Here is a 23,959-nt window from a genome sequence, read left to right as displayed (position 1 = left end):
TAAGAATGTGAAAGGCAGAAAGTCTGAGACAGACTAGCTTGCAGGAGGCTGGGTCTCAGACACCCTGGTGAGAGTCAGCCATCTGTGTCACTACCAATTAAACAATGAAATATCTGGAGTAGGGAAAAAAATCAATTGTGCACTGACTCTTGCAATCTAGTTGTGGAGGGGTGATAATTACCCTGCGCTCTGGTCTCAGAGGGCCCCTGCTTGACATTTATTCTCAGCATCAAGCCCCGGAAAACCAACTCCCTACCCTCCACTGCAGCACTGAATGTGCCCGTGATTCTCCACGCCAAGCTTAACTTCAAGGCTTCTGGTGAAGATGGAGGGTGAGGTTGACAAAATAGACAAATTCATAAACGTAATTTTAAAATAAAATAAAATATTTACAACAGGCTTGGAATCCAGGGAAACAGATTTGGTCAGCAGAGAAAATCATGGCCCCTTCTGGCTGGCTCGGCGGCATCTAGCACCCTTCACCTGGGTACCTACTGAGGCGAGGCACCGCCACCCGCCGCAGAGAGAGAGGTTAATTCGAGCTGGCAGTTGTTTAGAAGCTGTCGCAGGCATACTGGCAAGGAGGCTCTGATGCTGCAGGACTCCTCATGGGGTGTTTCCATAGCTCATCATTTCCTCCTTTGATAGCCTGCCCAGGCAGCAGGGGCGGGGAGTGGGAGGAGGGTGGTAGGGAGCCCTAGGATGCCCTTCTATCTGCCATTCAACTTTAATGACTCCTCTAGCTTTCCAGCTTCTTTTCCTAATTGCCATCAGAGGACAGAGATGAGGAGGGCTCTGCCTTGCCCTACAGCCTCCGTATGTTTAGATGACCCAGGCTACAGAAGGCTCTGACAGATGTTCACACACACAGAGCTGCTGGCTGCTGGGACACATCCCCTGGCCTGCACCATGGGCACTTCCAAATCCAACACCCTTCCAGTCACAGACAAAGCCAAAGTCTTGGCTTTTCCTCCTCACTGATCAAGTCCTACCAGTCCTCACCCTCACGGTGCTCCATGAACCCTCTCTGGGTCACTAACCTCTTACTGTTCTCATGAATACTGTCACCCTAGCACAGGACCCCCGTCTCATTTAAATTCTGGAATAGCTTTGTGGCTGGTCCCTTCTGGCCCTCTACTGTCTGATTCCTTCCACAGCCTAAAACAAGGCTGATAAACCAGTTGGTCCCATGACCCTCAAAGGGTTCAGACTTTTAAGGGTCCTGGCATCAGCAGGGCCGATCACCCCTGCCATTTGTATTGTAGGTCATTCAGAATGACCTATAGTAACTTTAATCCTGGATTGCTCTGTTGCTCTAGTGACAGCAGGAGCTGGAGAACTTTTTGTGGCACTTTAGGGGATTTAACAGCATCCTTGGTGTCTACTCACTGGTACCAGCAGCATCACCTCAGCGATGAAAACCAAGTATTTCTAGCTAAAAACAAGTAAATAAATGTCTCCTTAAGTATGTAATATCATGCATCGAAGCTTCTGTTTCTAAACCTTTCATAACCTAATGAAGTATCTATACAGCTTTTAAAATTCCCAAGAATTTCCCGAGTCCCTCCTCTCAGAGATGTTAACCACACTCTGCTTCCTGTCCATCTGTATTCTAAGCAAGCAAAAGAGGCTCTGGGCACTCCAGTGTAATGTCTGTCTGTTTGTCATCTCTCTGTCCCCTCTCAGACTGTGGGCTTCTGATAGCAGGTACTGGCAGATTCCTTTCAGAATTTCCACCCTTGGCAAAGAAAAGCGCTCAGGCCAGGCTAGTCTCCATATCTAAATGGAGATATGTGCATCTGCTGTGCATGGCTACAGCTTTGCAGTGTTCTTCTTCATTTCATTAATGACAAGAAACTGAAAGAAAAGATCCAAGAAAGATTTTTGGTGAGCCGGTTTAATTGCAGGTCTTCCTTGGGGCAGAGAGAATGATGCTGTAACCTCAGCAACTGCTTACAAGTCTGTGGCTCTGTTTTCACTCTGCTCACCAAAGATCCTGAAGGAGCAGCCAGCCCTGACTGAGAACATATTTATCCAAGGGGGAGAGCTCCTACATCAAGAAAACCAGGCCAGGAGGCAGGGCCTTCCCCAGCACACAGCAAGTGCCTTTGTGCAACTCCAAAAGGCAGCCTTTTCTCCATGCCGGCCTGTAAGGTCAGGGAGTACAGAGCATCTGCATGCCGGCCCCCACAAAGCCACTTGACCATGGCCACATGCAGGGTGCCATGGCATTTGGCCCCTACATTCTGAAATATTTCAAACTCAAGACTCTGAGAGTCAGGGAGAGACTTAGCAATTAGCCCAGTTCCAATGTTCATGTCATCCAGAGGAGTCCTAGGACAACTGGGACTAAGAGGCTCGGGCTCTGACTCCAGGCTTAGGGTTTTTCTGCATCAGTTATTACCTACAGGCAATATGGACATAACAAGCTACAGAACCCTGGGCCACCTGAGGGAACACAAAACCAGGATGCCAATGGAGACTGTGGGTAGAGACAGATAACACACTTCTCCCACAAGCTTCCCCAGCTCACGTGATATGGAACTAAAGGCTCCATGGGCAGGCATAGATGCAGATACCTGTAAGATCACAATCTTCACCATTTCTCTGCAGAGGGAAAACCAACCAGCCTGCTGACCTCAGATGTATGCTGGTGAAAGTCACGTCTCTTGGTGACGTAATGAAAAAGAGCCAGGGGTGCTTTGCCCCATCTGAGCCTGGCTCTTTTTCTTTACTCCACCATGCCTGCCTTCCAGGGCTGTTGTGAGTTTGGATAAGGCCATAACTGAGACTCCAAGATCACCCATGCAGTTAGGAGGCATCATTAAATTCACTTGCTCCCCATACCTTTAGCTTTCTGGTTAAGATGGGCAGAACCTGGGCAAACAGGTCCAGCTGCTGCCTCCCAGAATAGCCACCAGTCTGGTTATTCTACATGGGGTGGGAGGTTGGTTTGCTAGGGTTCAGAGAACAACCCTTCCCTTCCCACTGCCAAGGGTCATGCTGGCTGGGACTGATCAAATAGCCTGTACTCAAACACCTTTGACTGTGTAATCCTGGCCTGTGCTAGCCCCACAGGGCAGCACTCAGAGTTATCAGCTTTTAGTGGGTAACGAATCACTGGGAGCCATGCCAAGGATGGGAGGGGATGGGAGAGGGTGCTCTTCAGAATGTGGATTCCATGACCCAAAGATTATGATACCTGGATTCCAAAAAATGCATCGGCTCAGCATTCCTCCCCTCCCCTAGGTGGTCTGAGTGCAAAGTGGGTGGATCACCTTGAGTGAAGGCTGGTATTTGGAAGAGAATATATAACCCCAAGGCAGGAAGCCTGTCTGCTGTGTGGCTTTGGGCCACTTACTCATTGTTGAAGGGGAGGGGCACATCTTCACTGGGCTCTTCGGTATGTGTGTGGCATACGCACAGGAGTGTGTGCACGCCCACAGCCTGTAGAGCTCACTGCACAGTTAAGAAACTTTCAGAGTATAGAAACGATACTTCTTCAGTGGAGAGCACTCTGGGCATGGCGAGGATCTTCTCTGTCACCAACACTGCAAAAGGCTGTTGCCTTTTGTGAGTGAGGAGTAGTTTGGACATTTTATGTAACCTAGGGCAGCCAGGTATAAAGGTGGTAAAGCAGTCCAAGATAGCCCCAGGAGGAAGGGATTCAGGCTGCAGGACCTCACTCAAGAACACACCCCAACTGAACCACAACCTCTTTTGTTTCCTTCTACCCTGGCTTAAATCTCCATAGTCCAAAAGTACAGTAGGGAAAACAGACTTTGGAATTGAGAGTTGCATATTGGCTGTGAGATAGAGACAAGTTGCTTAATTTCTCTGACATCCATCTGGAAAATGTGGCTATTTCATGGTCCTTAGAAAAGAAATGTGATACTAGCTGGACAGAATTGCATATGTTATCTTCCCCAGATGGCCTCCCTCCACCCTCCCTCCTTGATGGGGTCTGACACACCAAGTTCTCAGCATTGACTAATTGGATACTAGCTCGCCCTGTCCTGGTCATTCTCCCTTCCTGCATATGGATCTCATAACACAACCCAACTGTGCCCTATCTTGACCCAACTACTCCATGGCTCGTCCTACAGAAGCAAGCCACAGGCCCTCAGACTGGCTGAAGGTATTTTCTGGGCCCAAAGCAAGCTTGTTCTTCTTACCTCTCCTCCCTCCCCACTCCCCCACGCCAACAATAAGTTCACAGAGATGATTCTTCTCTCCAAACACTTGAGCAGGCTGGGGGCCTTACACCTCCACTCAGGCTATCAGCACTCTCTCCATGTAGTGACAGTCCTGCTCCATCCAGGTCCCTGTTTGGCCCTTACAGAGGCTGTTCCAGGATTACCCTCTGTCCCTAGCCCCTAGTGCAGTATGCAGTCTCCCTTGGATGCATGTCCGCTCAGGTCTGTACCTGTTAGGCCCATGCTGGTATTTCCGTGTGCACACAGCAAACATGCCAAGCAGGGGATCTCCACACAGGGGGTTCCCTCCAGAGCGGATAATGTGGTTTGAGCTTGAATTCTACCCACCAAGAAGGCTTTCAACAAGGTCTCGTTCCCTGTGTGGCTGCCAGGCTGCTGCCACCCTACCAATGGGACTTCTGAGCTTTGTCAGCCTCAGCGTCCCAGCTGTCTGGAGCTATGTTACAATGTTTGGGGCTCGCTAATTAGACATCATTAAACAGGAGGCTCCCTGGTTGCACTGGCAGACACAGGAAGCCAACTGTGCCCAGGCAGCCCACTTCCTCTCTAGACTCCTCAGCCTCAGTTCAGAGCCCTGTCTGTGCTCCTGCAGGGTGGAGCTCACCGCTGCATGCTGGGACTCACTTCCTACTCATCGAAGCCTGTGACCTCTGTACCGACACAAGGCTGAATGAGGGGACATACAAGGGAAACCTGACCCACGCTGGCTCTCCTGAGAAAGAGGACATATATACCCACATGAACAAGATCAGCTCAGTCATGCACCATGAAGCACACATGACTCGCCGGGGCGTGAGTGTAGCAATTCTGCTTAAGATCCTAGGCCAGCTTTTCTCTGCCCCAAGGCATGCTTCTGGGATGACTTCCCTGCACTAAGTTGGTGTTAATTAGTGAAAATGATCTAATGCAAGCTCATTTTAACATTAGCTTAAAGCCAAACATAATTAGGAAGATAAATCAGCTACTAAAAAAAAAAATCCAATGAAGATACACAAACGAGTATCATTCACTAGTCTGGGTTATGTTCTTGCACCCCAAGGCCTATGCAAGGCACTGCAGAGCAAGGCACATCTCAAGAAATGCCTGACTAGGGGCTGGTGAGATGGCTCAGTGGGGAAGAGCACCGACTGCTCTTCTGAAGGTCATGAGTTCAAATCCCAGCAACCACATGGTGGCTTACAACCACCCGCAATGAGATCTGATGCCCTCTTCTGGTGCGTCTGAAGACAGCTACAGTGTACTTACATATAATAAATAAATAAATCTTAAAAAAAAAAAAAAAAGAAAGAAATGCCTGACTAGGTGTTTGCTGATGGACCTGCTAGAGTGGGTCAACAGGCTGGCAGCTTGCCTGGTTCTGAGAAGCTTACAGGAGTAATCTGAGGCCACTGTCAGATGACATGGTCTTGGGAGGGCTTCCTCAGAGAAGTGGGGTGTGTGCAAAGGGAGGTGCCTGACTGGAGTAAGGGGGTAGACTCAGGGAGGGGCTGGCGGGTGAAGGCAGTCGGGCCATGTACTTGGAGGAGGGAAGCTGTTAACTCACAGTGCTCAGGGCCTTCAGCCTGTCTGGCCACCATTGCCCACCCTGCCCTGCACAAACAGCTGAGTTAGGCCTGCGTGAACCTTGGCTCCTTAGGAACTCAGCAGACACAGGCAAACCTAGTCTCAGGCGCATCTCAGATACCATCCAGCTCCACTACTGACCAGCAGTGTGACCTCATCCTCTCTGACCCTCAGTTCCCTCATCTATAAAATAGTAAATAGCAGGACTGTTAGCCCAGTCTAAAAGGGCTGCTGGGCTGGAGATGGAGTTTAGCGAGTGAAGCATGGGCCTGTCCCCAGCACACACACAGCCTTGGGTTGGATCTTCAGCATTACGAAAACCAAATATCTAGCTTAAGTACCCAGTAAAACATAGCTATGGACACCATGTCCCACTCCTCACTATACTGAAATGTATTTTCTTTTGCCCTCACCCATTAGACCTAGGCAAGGTTCACATTTAATTCATCTGTCAATTTCTGGTAGCTGGCACATAATAAGACATGCTGGGTGGTGGTGCCAATGGGGGATTCTCTGGACAGTCTGAAAACCCCTTGGGAGAAGCTAAGGTCTTTCCCACTCTGCCCTCCAGGAGCCACAGAAAGGAAGAGTCTTGGTCTCTGCTTCCAACCCACCACCCCCTGACTCACTATGAGAGAGAGATAGAGACAGAGACAGAGACAGAGAGACAGAGAGAGAGAGAGAACACTTATCCAGAGCCTCCCATGTGCCCAGCACAATGATGACCAGCCAACAAACAGTATCCAGGATGAAAGTACAGATCATCAGAAAGCTGGGCCAGAGACACTAATCATTAGAAAGCCATTGGCTCTCTTCCAGGGCTAAGATTCTGGGATCATTAGCAAGTGCGGACTCCATGGAATTCAGAGAAAGAAAGGGAAATCTGGAGAGAGCCAGAGCTCCAAGTAAGGCTGGCTGCTCAGCTCACCTGGAGGGTTGAGACAGGGGGTACCTAGGGTGTGCTAGTCAGTGCCAGGAGCCAGGGCAGGCAGGCAGCCCTGTAAGACCTCTGTTCTCTTCCCTGCTTTCTCCCAGCTCGGATTGGCAGCTAGCCCCAGAACAGGCTCTGCTTTGTACACTCTATGAGGGAGGAAGGGCTGGCCAGCAGCCAGCCAAACGGAGGCACCATCCTGAGGGCTGAGAACATGGAGGGGGAGGGGGTGTTAGTATGGGAATTCCTAAAAGGGTCTTTGCCTTTTAGGGAAACCACAAGACCAGGGGCTATGACCCCAAAGAGGACAATATGGAGGATCTACACACACCCGCTTATGCCTGTGTTACGTGCCCCAACACTTCCATCTCTCTCTGACTCAGCTCAGATCAGGGTAGCTAGCAGTCATGGGCTTGTCTGTCTCCAAAGTCAGTTTACAAGCCTCAGGATCGGACTGGCAATGCATACTGATGACAAATACATTTTGAATGTTTCTAGAAGTTTCAGAGGGAAGAAGAGATGGTTCTAAAGTACAGTTCCCAAGAATAATGCACACTTGCCCAAGGACATATCTCAGTGGTATTTCGGTCTTAGAACCTCCTATGTCCCATGGGCCTTAGGATTAGTTAAAGGAGACAGGCCCTCTCCTTCCTCAACAGTTTTAAGCTTGTCACAGAAATCTTTTTGTCTGCCTGTATCACTCACACTTCTCAAGACACAGTCCTTGGTGATTCTTAGTACAATCTTGTAAACAACACAGCTACATGTTACAGATATAGAAATAAAGGCCCAGCTAAGTTAAGCTAATTTGCACCAGGGACAGCTAGAGTGAGCAAGCATGAGGATTCCCAATCCCGGCTTCCAGCATCAGATGCCTTTCTCTGGCGATGGCTTGGATCATCTGAGATCTCTGTCCAACAGACCCTGCTTTATAACCAGGAGTCCCAGAGATCATGGATGTGCTTACTAAAGCCCCATTTCCTATGTTCTATTCTGGGGCTAGTGGAAGGGTACACACTTCTGTCAGGATTTTAGGAACCCATAGTGTAAGATTTCTAAGAGGCTATTCCACTCTCCCCAAAGGGAGAAATGGACGGAGCTACAATCAGCTTGGCAGCCTGGTTCACTCCTGGCTGGTGACCCCTCTCCCCGAAGCTATAGGTCTCTATAGTCAAAGCATCTGGGGACTGTTGCTAGACTCTGGCTGAGCCTATGCACGTAGTCAGGCCCTTCCAGGGACTATCTCAAGTACACCATCTCTTCCCAGTTTGGGAGGGGGTGGGGTGGGTGTTTCCATGCTTTTGTGTCTCACTACTCTACTCCCTACTCATGGCAGAGTCCAAAAGGATTCCAGGCTAAGGGTTTGGGTGCCACCAGCTAACAGCCAACTCCCTCTTCCATCTCCAAAGCAAGGCCAATGGATACACCAAAAGGGGAGCTGAGAAGCAGGTGCTAAGTTTCTATACAGAAACAGGAAATGCATCTCCCCAGAGCCTCAGGCCCCGAGCCTTGCAACTCGCAGTGCAGTTCCCCCCCACTCTTTTTTTTTTTTTTTTTTTTTTTTTTTTGGTTTTTTTGAGACAGGGTTTCTCTCTATAGCCCTGACTATCCTGGAACTCACTCTGTAGCCCAGGCTGGCCTCGAACTCAGAAATCCGCCTGTCTCCGCTTCCCAAGTGCTGGGATTAAAGGCGTGCGCCACCACCACCCGGCATCAGTTCCCCTCCCTTGTTCACAGAAAGAAGCAGCTACTTATCGGGACAATTAACATTTCTGTTGCTGGTAAGCTTAGTTTCCTTTTCTAAAGTATCCAAAAACCTAGACACTGTCCCATCTATTTTATTGGTTAGCAGACTCAAGTGGGAAGAGATTTGTCCAAAGGAGCCTAGCTTCTAAGAGGATGGCTGGATCAAGACAGAAGATAAGATCCTTTAACACCAAAGCCTGGCTTCTGTCACTGTCATGGAAGTTGGGGCTTCATTACTCAGAGATCCCAGCTCCCCAAAACAATGACTGAGCACAAAGACAGACTTAAGACTCCACAGCCAACGTGCCTAGAGATTTCAGGGGAAGCCCAGACATGCCGGGGCAAGAACCAAAGGGCTGTGTAGCTAGAACTGGAAATGTAGCAGGGCCACTACCCATCAGCCCTCATGGGAAAAGGACCCCAGAACTGCCCACGTGTGTTTGAGACAATGCCCTGTAGAATAGTCACTTGTTGAAAAGCAGAAGAGTTGAGAGAGGGGAGAGTGTGTGTGAACTGTAGACCCCTGGGCTGCTCGGAGAGGAAGCCTTTCGCTCTGTGCTTTTAAATCAGCTTCTAAGAGCAGCTCAGGCTGGGGCATGGTGGCACATGCCTGTACATAGGAGGCCAACATGGAAGGATCACTGCAGGTTTGGGGCCAGCTTGTACTATGTAGTAGTACAACCTGGGCTACATAGAGAGACCCAGTTGTTTTGAAAAGTCCGGGAGAAGGGCAATTCAGCTAATCAGCTGCCCTGCTGAGGTAGAAAGGGAGAGGGATGAGACGAAAGGCGCTAGAAATAGGACCAGGGATGAGTACAGTGTAAGTGAGCAGATTACCCAACTCTACAATCTTATAAACCATCGTGGAAGTCTTTTTTTTCCCCCTTTTCAGTTTTCACACATATGTGGTATGCATGTATATTAGCACACGTGTGTGGGAGCACATGCATGTGGACGCTGGGAACATCCTTGACAGCTCTTGCACTTTATTCTTTGAGGCAAGGGCTCTCAATTGAACTCAGAGTGTATCAAGGGCTAGTCTTGCTAACCAGCCTGTTCTGGGATCACCTGGCTCTACCTTCTTTGATTGAAATGTACATGTAAGCCACTATAGTCACCTGTTTACATGGGTTCTAGTGATCTGAACTCTAGTCCTCATGCTTGTCTGGTAAATACTTTAACCACGGACATCTCCCTGCCTGTTCCCCGCTCCCCCAGGGAGTGACAACATCTACTTCTCTGTATGTCAATCGCTAGCACAGAACCTGGTACAGAGATGACACTCGACTTGGTACCATTTGCTGAATGTGGCTGGAGACTGATGGCCATGGGAGAAGGTAAGCTCATCACCTGAAAAGCCAAGTTTCTTGGTGACACGGCCAAGACTTTGCTACATTCCTTGGGCACTACACCCCGTCTGTTCACCCTTGCCTCCCAGCACCTGTCTGGACAAACTGCTTTATCTACGACCATACTTGTGCTTTGGAGCCTGGGGCTTCTTCCTAGTTCTCCTCAGCCTTAGTTTACTTCATTCTTTTGTACCTCAGGGTTCCTCTGTGACATGAGAATAATGCCTGCCTTATAGTACCAAGGAAATCAACAGTTCATGGAGTAGCGAGAAGCTGGTGTATTTAAAATGTGGGACCTGGGGATACAGGAATCAGGAGTCAAATGGATTCCATTGGTCATAAGGACAAGCACAGGCTTGGTGCCACCTCACCCTTCTACTGGCTAGCTCAGATATTCGGAGAGCTTCAAAGAGCCTTTGCTAACCTGGCTTAGGGGTAGGACTAGTGTCTCTCCTGCCACACCTTCTCTCAAGCATTTGTCATACTGCATTACAAGGATGGATTAGCAGACTGTAACTATTTAAGAGCAGGGGCAAGTCTCGATCACCTCTTTTCCACTAACGCATGTTTAGCACGCAAGAGACCTCCATGCTCAAAGGGATGCACGTCCTTGCACGTGACCAGCCCAGTGGATTGAGGTTGTTTGTGTCTCTTCCTCTGGCTTCCCAGTTTTCCATAGGGTCTTGCTGCAGGACATTCCCTGGCAGTTCCAGCTTGCCCTGGTCTCCCTTGTTAGCACGGCACAGGCCAGGGCTTCTAAAAGGCTTGGAGTTTAAGTAGACAAAGGAAATCATTAATGAGGCTAGGATAACCAGATCTCTCCAGGTAGAAAAACAACAGAAACCACCCCACAAGCAAACCCAGCTGGATCTTTGACTGGTGGGTACCAGCGCAGCTTGGGAAAGCTTTTCTGCCATTTGCAGAGTCCAGAGAGTGACTAGTGAAAGCTGGACCCCTCAGGAGCTTTTCTTCCATGTACAGGGACACATCCATACTGACCCACACCCTCACTGGTTTCATACCTGCCTCCTCAAACCATATTTGTGCTTTGTTGTTTTGTTTGTGATTTTTTTTTTTGAAACAGGGTTTCTCAGTGTAACCCTGGCTGTCCTCGAACTTAGAGATCCTCCTGCCTCTGCCTCCCGAGTGCTGGAAATAAAGAATTGTTTTCAAAGTGCTCCTCTTAGGCTCTTTTTTCTGTTTCCCTTTCTCTTTCCTGAAGTGGAAAAGTTCCTTGTGTGGCCAATTCACCGCAACTCCCTCTTTCTTATCTGTCTTTTGGGAACGAAAATAATAGCATGTCATAAGATTATTCTAAGGATTATATGAAATAAAACCCAGAATCCCTAGCACCCAAGTGGACTGCCTTCCCTCCAAGGCCTTGAGATCTCAGCACACCAACCATCATCTCTCAGTCTGAGCCAGCCTTGAGGCTGCCAGACACTCCCTGGAAACAAGGGAGACTCCCTCCCTCAGGGTGAACAAGGAGGAGAATCTGATTTGATTGTCAAGGAAATATGCTTGCCAGTTGGATGAGCAAGGGGCAGGGCCAGGCAGTGGTCAGGATGTGCTGTGTTTGGAGTGCAGGGTAGAGATCTGGGTCTTCCTATAACTACATGGGTGACCTTTAAGCAAACTTCCTTCCCGCTCGCTCGGTGCCTCAGTTTCCTCACCTGTACACACCCCTGCCACCTCACAAAGTCCTCTGCTCCCTCCAATCAAACTGCTTTGTGCTTTGAAGCAAGAGCAACTTCCCACTTCCTGCTCAGTAGTGTCTAATGGAGAGACTGCCCATCCAGTTTTTACTCAGTCACCCCTCCAAACCTGCAACCCACCTGCCAGGCAGCCAGCCTCCCAGGTACAGCCTCAAAATTCCCTGTTCCTTCTAGCAGAAGCCTCAGCACTTATAGATTCTAGGAGGGCAAAGTCCACAGCTTGGATCTTTATGGCTAGTGCTTGGCACACAGTAGACTCATTGGAAATATGTTATCAGGTCAGTCTGCACATACAGTACAGATGGTTCACAATGGCAAACTATCCTGTTAAATATTTATGTAAAGAGTTAAGAAAACCCTACCATACAGGTCATGGAGCAGGACCTGGTGTCTGCCTTCTAACCGGGGCAACAGCATGGATACCACAGCTTGTTGACTATACTAGATCCATTCAGACTCCATGCAGAATCCCACCACACTATGACAGTGGACAGCAGGTTAGGGTAGCGCAGTGGCTCAGAGCAAGGGCTTTGGTGTTTGTATTCTGGCTCAGCTGTTGACTACGTTAGGAAAGTAAATTAACTGTCCTGCATCTTGTTTTGTTTTGTTCTTTTCTCCAAATATAAGTTAAACATCTGTTTTACCCAGAGCATGAGACAGGGCTTAGGCATTGAAGGTTTGCTGCCAAACTTGACATCCTAAGTGCTGTCTTTGCTCTGGGCCTCAGCTTTCTTACTATAAAAGAGGGCGCCCAAGTTAAGGCCTAGCTCCCAACAATCAAACTGCTTTGCATTTTGAAAGGAAAGAAATCTCTCATTTCCCGCTCAGTACTCAACAGACAGACTGCCCATCCCAGGTTTTTTTTAAATCTGCCATTCCAAACCTGCAACTCACCTCCCACTGAAAGGAGAGATGGATTCCTGCACACAGCACACACACACACACACACACACACACACACACACACACACACGCTAAATGTCAATTTCTGAAAGCAAATGACCAAAAATGCAGTGGGTGACATGTCACAAGCACTAAATAAATTAGTTTAGTGAATGTTACAGAAAGTTACGTCATCAGTCCTGACCCTTGACTCCAGCTACAACCCACTGCCACCTACTTCCTTATCCTCTTTGTGTTTGTGTGTGTGTGTTCAGCCTTGTCTTTTTTTCCCCCCCAGCAGAGTGTAGTATACAAAGAAAGCTTAGTCACACAGGGAACAATTATCTAGAGGGAAGGTGGAAGAAAGGACAGTGAAAAGCTTAACTTCTCTGGCAAGCATCGAGCCCACAGCCCAGGCCACGCCTCCCAGGAAGAGGAGGCCCCCACTATCCTTACTAGCATCCTTTCGGTTTGGCCTCCAGGATTAAGAGGGCTGTAATTACACTCACGAAGTTAAGTAAGAACAGTGGACCCAAGCCTCTAGTTGCACATTCGGATCTGGGCAGCAAAGGCTATTAGTGTTGCTTAATAAATCCCAGTGGCCTGGGGGTGAGGGATGCTTGCCCTCAACCCTGACTACCTGCATTCAACTTCTAGAACCCACATGCATGGTAGCAGGAAAGAACTGACTCCCCAGTGATGCCCTTTGACATCCACATGTGCCAGGACACCCCAAACACAATACACGCGTGTGATAAAAGTATGACTACCGCCTCTCCGTATTTAGAAGGTAAAAGGATAGCAGTCCCATTAAATCTGAATTTGGGTAAATGGAGAGTCACTTCCAGCATCGAGGCACCCCATGCAGTTTATTCGGGATAAACTGATACAGAAGACCTATCTGAAGTTCAGTTTTAATGCAGCAGCCCACATTTTATCTGGAAACTACCCAACTACCCAAGGGCACAGAGGAAAAGATTTGTCTTTCACCTACCCCACAGCCAGCTGTCCAACTGGTATTCTAACCAAGCTCCTTGGAAACATCTTCTTTCAACACCCAAGCAGAGCAGATGGGCTAAGGAGGCGCCTCTTCCTGAGCGGGAGTCCAGTGCCTTGTAGGAGCACCCAACCCTGGGCCAAGCCACTGCTAGTGCTCCAAATAGCTTTCCTCATTCATTTGAGCCTGCTTGGGCTCTAGTACCAAGCCCAGGAGAGGATGATAATGGGAAAGCCGCGTTGCTGTGGGGAGAGAGGCTCCCGAGAAAAGCTCACCTAGCACGGAGAGTAAGGGAGGCCATTCCCAACCACTTCACGATGTGAAGATCAAATAAGGAAACAGCTGAGGATACACCTTGTAAATAAATCCCTGGTCATAGGTCATGATCAAGGCCTTTGAGCGGCTAGTTTAGCCCAGGGCCTCACAACCGTCACACTGCCCGAGGAAGATGGATGTGACAGAGGTGTACCAACACAAGGCTAGCGCACCTGGACACTGTAGTAAGCAAGACCAGTGCTTTGCCACAAACGTTCACATCTTTCTCTCAAAAGGTCTCACCACTGCTCCACAGGTCCGAGGGCCAGCTGGGGTCCATTTCCCAGAGGATAGGGAGAGTGGCCCGCAAGTGAGACTAGTGGGGAGTGGCAGGGGTCCCACAGGTGCAGGATTGGGGCCCAGGCCTACCTTCTGGGCCTGCTGGATCATCTGCCTGACCACCTGCTTCAGGTGCGGCGCCTTCTCTTCTTTGGGCGGGTGGGTGAAGAGCGTGACTCGGCTCACGCCCCGGTAGAAGCTGGAGTCCGTCCATCCCAGGTCCAAGGGGGGCACTTCGGTGTCCGAGCGGTCTGGCCAGTAGGCAAGGGACTCAGCGGGCTCGGCCCGGGCCTTAGCCTTGGCCTTGGCACGGGTGTTGGAGAGCGCCTCCTCGTAGGGGCTCCAGGCGGCGCAGAGGGCCTGGCGCTCCCGGCTGGAGAGGAAGTCCCGCAGCCGCTCCTTCTTGACCCGTTCACGGTAGGCCTGCTCGCCTCCACCCAGCAGCGCCTCCACCGCGGCCCGCCGCCTCTCGCAGTAGTAGAAGGCGGCATGTGCCTCGGTCACCCTCTCGTTCACGTGCGCCTCGTCCAGGCAGCTCAGCTGGGACTCGGCCATGGCGCCCCTGCCCTGCCCCGGGCCCGGGGCTCAGACCCTGCCGTCCCCACCGCTGCACCTGGAGCGCTCGAGGGGCGGGGCGCCTCACCTGGCCGCGAGGTCCGCCTCGGCCCGCCCAGCGATCGCCCAGCCGGCCAATCGGCGCGGGCCCTGGTGCGGGCGCGGCCGTCGGGCGGAGAGGAACCGCCGCCTTTGCAGGACTCGCAGGGACCTCACGGGCGTCCCAGCCGACGCCGTGCGTCTCTGGCCTACTTAGCCCGGCTGGGGTGCGGAGCCCCGGTGTGGAAGTGAACTTGGAGCCCGGCTGTAGTCAGAGGCACGTGCGGCCTTTGAGCCACGCCCGCCTCCCAGCTGCGACCTATCTGGGCTGGGAAGGTCGACGACCTGACCCCCTTTCCGCATCCAGCACCTTCTGTCCCGACTCAGCCCCACAGGTCCAGCCTTATCTTCCCGCAGGCAGGGTCCAGAGCACGTGTTCTAGTCCGGACGCCTGCGGGGTTTAGTAGCATCCTGACCCCTTCCGGCCTTCAGGGTCCGCTTGTGTTGGGCTAGATCGTGCGGACTGTGTAGGGGGCAGTCGGTGTGGGAAAGCAAAGACGCTAATGAAATCCCTACTTCTCCCGCCCACGCGTCCCAGTTCTGTGATCAGAGGCCTCCAGGGACTGTCAATTCAACACCATCACTACAAATTTTTTTTTTCTCCACAAGAATCACCCATATAGAAGAGATGTAAGCAGGCGGCAGTGAACTTGCCCCTTATTTTAATTTGAAGTGGTGAGTGCCTGTGTTTGAGCCTGATAGGCTGCCAGAGGCCTGATTACTATATTAGCGATTCAAAAACACATGTTTGACCCCAAGGAAGGAAGCTGAGCACAGACACGCGCGGGCACACCACCACCACCACCATCAGAGGATCTGCTGTTTCCCATTGGATTAAATACAATCTTCTTAGTCATTAACATATTATTTTGTTCGTGTGCTGCTGTACAATTTTGATTCTCCACATTCAAAATATTTTCAGATCATAGCAACCGAAGGTTCACATTTCTCTCATTTTGTAGCACAGCGACTTGGAGCTGGAAGGAGCTTTAGAAACGAGTCCAACCCCCTCATTTCACAAACGAGGAAATTGAGGCCTAGAAATAAATGCTTTCTATATCTCCCGAGAAAGGAGAGGCTAAGCAGGGGAACTGCTATGCTCTCTGCGGTGGAGGAGGGCCTTTCCCTACATGTGGCCTCCTTTGCTTGTTCTGATGAAGAAACAGAGGTTATTGGGGTTATTGGGGGGTGTGTATGAAGGAGTCAATGGGAATTTCTAGATCTCCCTCTCTCTCTTACTCCCTCCTTCCTTCTCTCTCTCTCTTCCTTCTCTCTCTTTCTCTTTCTCTCTCTCTCTCTCTCTCTCTCTCTCTCTCCCTCCCTCCCTTCTCTGTGCTTGGGATAAAACTCAGGGCTTTGGCAAGGAAAAGGCTCTTTCATTGATCTATACCCCACAGCCCATCGATGGTCTGGAGAAACAAATGTTTAGATTGTCTGCAGGGATTGGAGAGATGGTTAAGAGCACTGGATGCTTGCCCAGAGGACCTGGGCCTACATGGTAGCACATAATAACCAGCAATAACTCAAGTCCCAGGGCATCTGACACTCTCTTCTGTCTTCTGCAGACCCTTGCTATGCATATGATACACAGACAAGCACATCCACACACATAATCTTTTTTTGTTGTTGTTTTTTTTCAAGACAAGTTTTCTCCGTATAGCCTTGGCTGTCCTGAAATTCACTCTGTAGACCAGGTTGGCCTTGAACTCAGAAATCTGCCTGCCTCTGCCTCCTGAGTGCTGGGATTAAAGGCATGTGCCACCACTGCCAGGCCACATAAAATTTTTAAAAATTAATAAAAAAAATCAGATTGCAGGGTTTGTGACAATAGTCACTGCTGGCATTGGGGAGGGTGAGCAGCAGCTAAGGTGCCTGATGCCTCAGATGTTCTTCACCACTCATGAGAACTATAGGTTTCACCCCCGGTAACACTCCACTCTAAAAGGACTGTAGGCATAGTCTACCATTCGTTAGGAGAGTGTCTGCAGTTGTTAAGGAGACCAGCAGCATTGATGAGAGGCCTGCTCTGCACCGGAACAACAAGGTAATGATGCTGACCTTTCTTGATCTAGGGATTAAACGAGAGCACATATTTGATGAAATTGGTACTTTGGCTGGCAAAAAGTAATTTATACTGATGCTCCAAGACTTTCGAGTGCCTGACAGTCACCTGGCAAGGAGTATCTAGTTAGAAGGTTTGGATTCAGGACGTCTTGGATGAGGCCTGAGGTTCTGTATTTCTAAGAAGTCCCGGGCTGAAGGACAGGTGGAATTTCTTGTGGTTTGTGTTTCAGGGATGGGTGAATAAGAATAGGGATGGAATCCAGCTTTCCTGATAGCCGCTGTGTGTCCCTGGGAAAGCGAGTTCTCCTTGCTGAGCCTTGGTCTCATCATCAGTTAAATAGAGTCGAGAAGAAGCCCTCATAGGAAGGCTTCTTACAGAAGGAGAGTGAGCTAGTGGAAATGGAGTCAGCGCTTTGCAGAAGGTCTGGGGTACACAGTAGCTGGTCACAGAAGTTCGCTTGAGAGCCTGGGAAGAGGAGAATCGATAGAGGGACAAACAATGGAGACCTCAGCTTTGTTTATTTATTGATTTGAGTCAGGGCTTTGCTATGTGGCCCTTGCTGGCCTTGAATCCAAGATCCTCTTGACTTGGCCTCCAAACTGATTGTGTGAGTCACAGATAATCCCCCTCTGTAGGGGACATGACCTTAGTAGTCTCTATGCTACAGCTACAGTGGAGCTACCGAAGGTCCAGAGACTGATAGGGCTGTTAACAATAAGCAGCAATTGCTATGCCAGGCACCAAGCTAAGTATTTGATGATTTCTTTAAATGAACTGTAAGTCCCATTGGAAAATCTCCCATCCTTGTTCTCCATGCTAGTTAAGGGAACACAGAGAAGTTTAGAGCTCACTTTAGCTCAACTACCTAGCAAGTAGGGGAGCCAGAGTTCAGAGCCAGACTGGCTGACTTCAAAGGCTGCCCACCTCCTTAGGCTGGAATGCTGCCTTAGTTGAAGATATGAGAAAAGGAGAGTAGAAAACGTGTTTGCTTTGTCTGGCAATTTACCCCTTCAGTAGACACTTGCTAAGAGCTTAGCATTGTGCTTCTAATTACCAGCTCTTTTTTTTTTTTTTTTAACTTTTCTATTGGTTCTTTGTGAATTTCACATCACACATCCCAATCCCACTCATCTCCCAGTCCCTTCATATCAGCCCTCCACCCTTGCAACTTCCCCAACTCCCTTTCAAAAGAAAAAAAAAGAATAAAAATAAAATTGGGTCATGGAAGCTGTAGTGTGTCACTGTATGTCCCTCAGTACACCTTTTGACCACACATCTTCACCTGCAAAGTCCCTGGTGTGATTTGAGGCTTCTGGCTTCTGCTATACTATCAGTACTGGATCCTCATTGGAACTCCTCTTGGGTATCCTGTCCTTGTCTTGTGTCATGGAGATCCTGCAGCTTTGGACCAGTCCCTTCATGCACTCCAGCAGTTTGTAGATGGGATAGATGTTAGGGCAGGCCAACTCAAAGCCCTGGATCTGGGCCTGCTTGGTAACTGAATTGGTCAGCCCATCAGCTCTCCAGCTCTTTATTGACCCTGACTGAGCATCAGGCCCTGTAGAACAGGGAAGCAGCTACCAGCCAAGCTAAGCTTACCTCAAGCCTACACTGAAGTAGAAGGATTAAAACATGTTTCCCCCAATTCGAGGGCCACAAATATTATGTCCAAACTTGGATTTGGATAGAAGGTTAGAATATTTTAGAAACAGCTCACATTGGAAAAGATCTTTCTACATCAGATGGGAAACACACTGGTTATTTAGTAACGCTCAATTTTACATACCAAAGGCATACTTATACACTAGACATTTTCGAGAGGTTAATAAGTACCAGGCAACATGTTTGCCACTGGGAATAAGAAAGAAGACAGAGACATCATGGCTGGCTTCTCTAGTTCCTCCTGTATGTAGTTCAGATAGACGGTAAATATTCACCATAATAAGAAGCTGGGGTCATAGCTCAGTGTAGATCACATGCCTAGCACACGTGAGGCCCCCAGTTCTATCCCCAGCCCTGATAGGCCTTCATAAGGCAGGAGGTAAAGGGACATAGTGGCAGAGGGACAGTGCATAGGGAGGCAGAATGTACAATTATGAAATTGTAGCTGGCCTCCTCTCCCTGGGCTCTGAAAGGGATTGTAGTGGAATGCTACAGGTGGAAAAACTGAGGTCAATGCTGCCAACTGAAAATGTTGGGACACTTAGTCATATGGCTTCACCCCGAGACCTTCACCCTACCCTGTAGCTAATTCCTGTAGATTACTGTATAGATAAAATGAAAGAAAGCAAACAAACACTCTGATTTCCTTTAGGTACCTGTAGTAATCTTAATAGCTATATAATTTGGGTCCCTCTAGACCCAAAGACACCCTGGGAAAACCCCTGATACTTTATTGGTCCCTCTAGTTCTGGGTCTGGAGTTTCCCTGAGTTAGGTGGGATCCACCCTGGTGGCATTTCCAACTCCATGGGCCACCTTGACCAAGGTGACTGCTGCCTTCTGAGAACTGTGCCTCCCCTAACAAGTCCCTTCCTGCTGGCTGCCTCCTCCTTTCTTTGGAGGACTATCCCCCTCCCCCTAGATACTTGGCTCCAAGTCACCTTCCTCTCTCCCTCCACAGTACTCGCTGCAGGCTGCGCCTTCTGCATTTTGTAAAGATATGACACCTTATAGTTAACATTAATTGTAGCTGTGTTCAGCCCCATGCATGTCTATTTTCCTAGGCCCTCCTGTGTAATTTGAGTCCCAAAATAACCCATCTCATGATATATTCTTAGATAAGTTTCCCAGGGGTGACTTTTTTCCTCTGTAGCAATTTGTGTCATGAACGCCTGTTATAAAACTTTGGGGACTCACTCACACCTTGGTAAAAAAAATTTTTTTTCCTTGCTGCTGTTCCCAGGGAAGGTGAGAGAGTGAGGGGAAGAGGTTCTCGTGCATCCAGAGGAACACAGATCCCGGGACCACAGTGGAGTAACCTTGTCCCCTCACCCTCTCTGCAGCTCCCAAGAAACAAATACATGGATACCCCTCACCTGCCCCTAAAACTTTTGGCTATCCATTTGGGAGGAAATGACCTTTTACGTATATAGGTATATATGAACCCATGCAACCAGAATCCCACATACCAGATATCTCATTCCCCTTCACCAGTCCTCTGGTGATGATGACCTTGGTCTGCATTTACCAATAATCCTGTCAGGCTGGTTTTCTCCAGGACACCCTCACCCTACACGTACCACTAAATCATTTCCTCTTCTCTGTTTTTGTGCCCACCCACCCCCATACACTAGTCCTTTTCTATAGGTGCCCACTTTCACAGTCTGTTTAAAGTTCTGCCTAATTCCTCTACCCCAGTATTTATCTTTGCTTCCTCTGTGAATGCATTCTCCCTCGGCATGCTTTACCTCGTCGTATCTGTGAATGATGACTTCTTTAACAGATACCAGCCACGTGAAGGAATTACTCTCAAAGAGAGGGCACCATCCAGCATCACTGGTAACTTCCCCTGGGTCTTTATTATTTTACAGAGCACCCCACCCAGATCAAGACCTTTGTTGCCTAGAAAACCTTACCCTTATCACTCCCTTAAGTTTCAGGCCTCCTTCTAGAGACTAGGTTGGGTTGAGGCAAGTCATCAGGATGACTCTTGCTTGACCCCTGAACTTTGCTGTGAATTGCCATGTATTGCTCTTCAGATTGTGTTGAGCAGGTCATCCCAGCTGGAGGTGACCTTCCTTTCTACTTACCTCCGTCAACACCGGAGGTTCTCCATCTTCCTAATGCTGCAACCCTTTCATACCGCATGTTGTGGTGACCCCCAACCCATATCTTCATTTCTACTTCATAACTATAATTTTGCCACTGTTATAAATCGTGATGTAAATATCTGATGTACAGGATATTTGATAGGCATCATCAAAGGGGTCATGACCCACAGGGTAAGAGCCGCTGATCTATAACCTAGGCAGCCCCCAAGGCTTCCTAAAGTCACCTTTGCTTCTACCCTCACCCTTCCGTCTGACCCTTCTTCCGGAGTATACTCTGGTGGTCCTAACCTACGGGGGCTTCTAGCATGTGACATCCAGGTTCTAGGTCACCAGGATAGGGATCAACAAGCGCTCAGGAAGTAATCATTCTGGCACAGGTCCTTCAGTTGGTGTGGTGATTGTTAATCTTCACTGTGCCCAGGAAGTCACATCTCTAGGTATGCCTCTGAGGACATTTTCTTTTTTCTTTTTTTCCTTTTTGTTTAATTGGATATTTTCTTTATTTACATTTCAAATGTTTTCCCCTTTCCAGGTCTTCCCTTCAGAAACCCTCTATCCCATCCCCCTCTCCCTCTGCCTCTATGAGGGTGCTCCCCCACCCACCCACTCCGATCTTTCCACCCTGGCATTCCCCTACATTGGGGCATTGAACACCCTCAGGCCCAAGGGCCCTCTGAGGACATTTTCAAAGAGGTTTCACCGAGGAGGGAAAACCCACCATTGAATGTATGTGACACCATCCAATGGGCTGCTGTTGTAGACTAAAAAAAAGAAAGAAGGAAAGAAAAGAAGGAAGGAAGGAAGGAAAAGAAAAGAAGAGAAGAGAAAAGAAAAGGGGGAAGAGAAACAGCAGCATTAATTTCTTTTTGCCTCCTGAGTATAAATGTATTGTGACCAGCTGCCTTCTCCTGCCGCCTTGCATTCCCTGTCATGACGGACTGTACCCTGAAGCTATGGGTAACGGTAAACCCTCCTTCCTTAAGTTGCTTTTACCAGGTGTTTGGTCATAGTGACAAGGTAAATAACTAATACAGCTGGGAACAGAGATGTTTTATAAATTGTCTCCAAATGTCCCTGTGGCCACTAGCTTTCAGGGAAGGGAGGTGGTCCACTGTAGTGGCTCTCTGCCAGATTGGGGTAAGCTGGTCTCTGCGTATGGGAGTGCTCTGCACTGAGCCTGTTTTGTGTTCCTGCCTACCGGAGGGAAGAAAAGACTCTTTCTCTTTTAAGGATTCCCTCATAACCAGTGTCCCCTAATTTCAGAAAAGGAGACACCCTCTCTTTTTTGACCAGTAAAGTTTCCAGCGTCTGTCTTAGACTCTCCTCAATTCTGTTCCTAAGCACTGCTGTTGCTGCTGTTGCTCTAGACTAAGATTTACAAGGTAGCCCAGGCTGGTCTTGAACTTGTGAGCCTTCTGCCTTTGTTTCCCAGGTTGTGGGATTACAGATAAGTGCTACCACACCCAGTTCCAAGTACCATTTAAAACAAATTATTTTACTCCCTCCCAACCCCAACCCCATCCCCGCACGCGTGTGTGTGTGTGTGTGTGTGTGTGTGTGTGTGTGTGTGTGTGTGTGTGAATATGTGTGAATGTGTAGGTACCTGAGTAGGCCAGAAGAGACCATCAAATTCCCTGGAGCTAGGTTACAGGCAGTTGTGAGCCACTGGACACGGGTGCTGGGGACTGAACTCAGGTCTTTACTGCTGAGCCATCTCTCTAGCACCACCAACCACCATTTCTATCCTGTCAGTACATTTCTAGCTCTCAGCCACACACAGAATTCAAACAGCTTGCAATTCAAATGCAAGAGCTTCAGAGAAATCAAACAAAGTTTTCTGGACCATCTCTCTGTCATTCCCCATGCCTGAGACACACAATTTACCTATTCAAACACATGTGCTTACAAACATACAAATTTACCTTTATACACTGTACTGGCTGGTTTTGTGTGTCAACTTGACACAGGCTGGAGTTATCACAGAGAAGGGAGCTTCAGTTGGGGAAGTGCCTCCATGAGATCCAGCTGTGGGGCATTTTCTCAATTTGTGATCAAGGGGGAAGGGCCCCTTGTGGATGGTGCCACCCCTGGGCTGGAAATCTTGGGTTCTATAAGAGAGCAGGCTGAGCAAGCCAGGGGAAGCAAGCCAGTAAGGAACATCTCTCCATGGCCTCTGCATCAGCTCCTGCTTCCTGACCTGCTTGAGTTCCAGTCCTGACTTCCTTTGGTGATCAACAGCCATGTGGAAAGTGTAAGCTAAATAAACACACACACACACACACACACACACACGTGTGCACGCTCGCATCATGAACAGCACTAGACAGACTAGACAGTGTGTAGAGGACAGTTGCATTTATTTATCTGTTCAGTGCCCTCTCAGGATCCAGTCTGTTCCATAGCTGGGCACAATGTTCTGAGTCCTCACCTTCAGCTCCCTCTAGAATGCCCTGACATTTATCTTCCAAATCTCCAAGCCCTTTAAAAACTAGCTTGAGATGGGGGTAGGGTTTTGGAGGTGGGTGGGCAGGTGCTGGGGAGTGGTGGTGGCTTACACCTTTAATCCCAGCATTTGGGAGATAGAGGCAGGCAGATCTCTGAGTTTGAGGCCAGCCTGGTCTAGAAATTGAGTTCCAAAGGACAGCCAGGGCTTTGCAGAGAAACCCTGTCTCAAAACAACTAACTAACTAACTAACTAACTAACTAACTAACTAACTAACTGACTGACTGACTGAACTAGCTTGAGGTTCGCCTTCTTGGAAAAGCCTTCCAAATGTCCAGGTCTCCAGTAACTCCTCTTCTTTTGAGTTCTGTAACAGCCAATGTTCTCTGAAAGAACTTTCTATGACAATTCCCACGTTCTCCATGTGGCAACCCCCCACCCTACCCCCATAACCCCATTCCCAGATAAGAAGCACAGCGGCCCAGGGGAGTGAATCTCAGGTTGATAGCTTATCTCCTTTTAGTGAGACCTCAGTTAGGGTCCTGCATTTAAGAGTTCATGGTGGGCTGACTCTCACAAATGACTGGATAGAGGCTGGGCGAGGGGCAGAGGCAGGAGACTCATAGAGAGGCAGCACTCTGTCCTTCTTGATCCTGCTCCTTCTCCACCAGTTGGGAGGGCCTCATTTAGTCGGTGCCTTCTAAATGCTTGCCGCCTCTCTTTTTCTTTGTTTTGTGCTTCATTTATCTGACTGGGCTTAAACTCATGGCGCCCTTCTTCCTCGTTCTTCCAAGTGCTGAGATTACAGATGTGAGCCATCTGCTCAGCACTCTTGTTTTCTATAAAAAATGATTGAAAGTGTGCACCATGTCATATTTCTGACAACACAGCCTTCATAAATGCACATGTGCCTGTGCACCCCCCCACACACAGACACACACAGACACACACACACACACACAGACACACAAACAGACACAGGCTCATTGTTCACCTGAATGACTAAAAGACACATGCTCAGTTGAGCTGTT

At 49.0% G+C, this 23,959-nt stretch overlaps 1 protein-coding gene across 2 annotated transcripts in view; it reads right to left on the bottom strand.

Annotated features, from left to right (window-relative positions):
- Fam83f (family with sequence similarity 83 member F) overlaps nucleotides 1-14,616 on the bottom strand; it is a 28,782-nt gene extending 14,166 nt beyond the window's left edge. For both annotated transcript variants that reach the window (XR_004112859.1, XM_031349865.1), the window contains exon 1: nucleotides 14,085-14,616. Coding sequence is in view for 1 of the 2 variants with exons in the window: in XM_031349865.1 (XP_031205725.1) it covers nucleotides 14,085-14,549 (465 nt within the window). In the remaining variant the exon portion in view is untranslated. The remainder of the gene's footprint in view (nucleotides 1-14,084) is intronic.
- Between the last annotated feature and the right edge of the window lie 9,343 nt (nucleotides 14,617-23,959).

The sequence above is a fragment of the Mastomys coucha genome, unplaced genomic scaffold, assembly GCF_008632895.1.
Source record: "Mastomys coucha isolate ucsf_1 unplaced genomic scaffold, UCSF_Mcou_1 pScaffold11, whole genome shotgun sequence".
Classification (NCBI taxonomy): Eukaryota; Metazoa; Chordata; class Mammalia; order Rodentia; family Muridae; genus Mastomys; species Mastomys coucha.
Note: the sequence above shows the minus strand (reverse complement) of the source record. Positions and strands in the feature narration are given on the sequence as shown.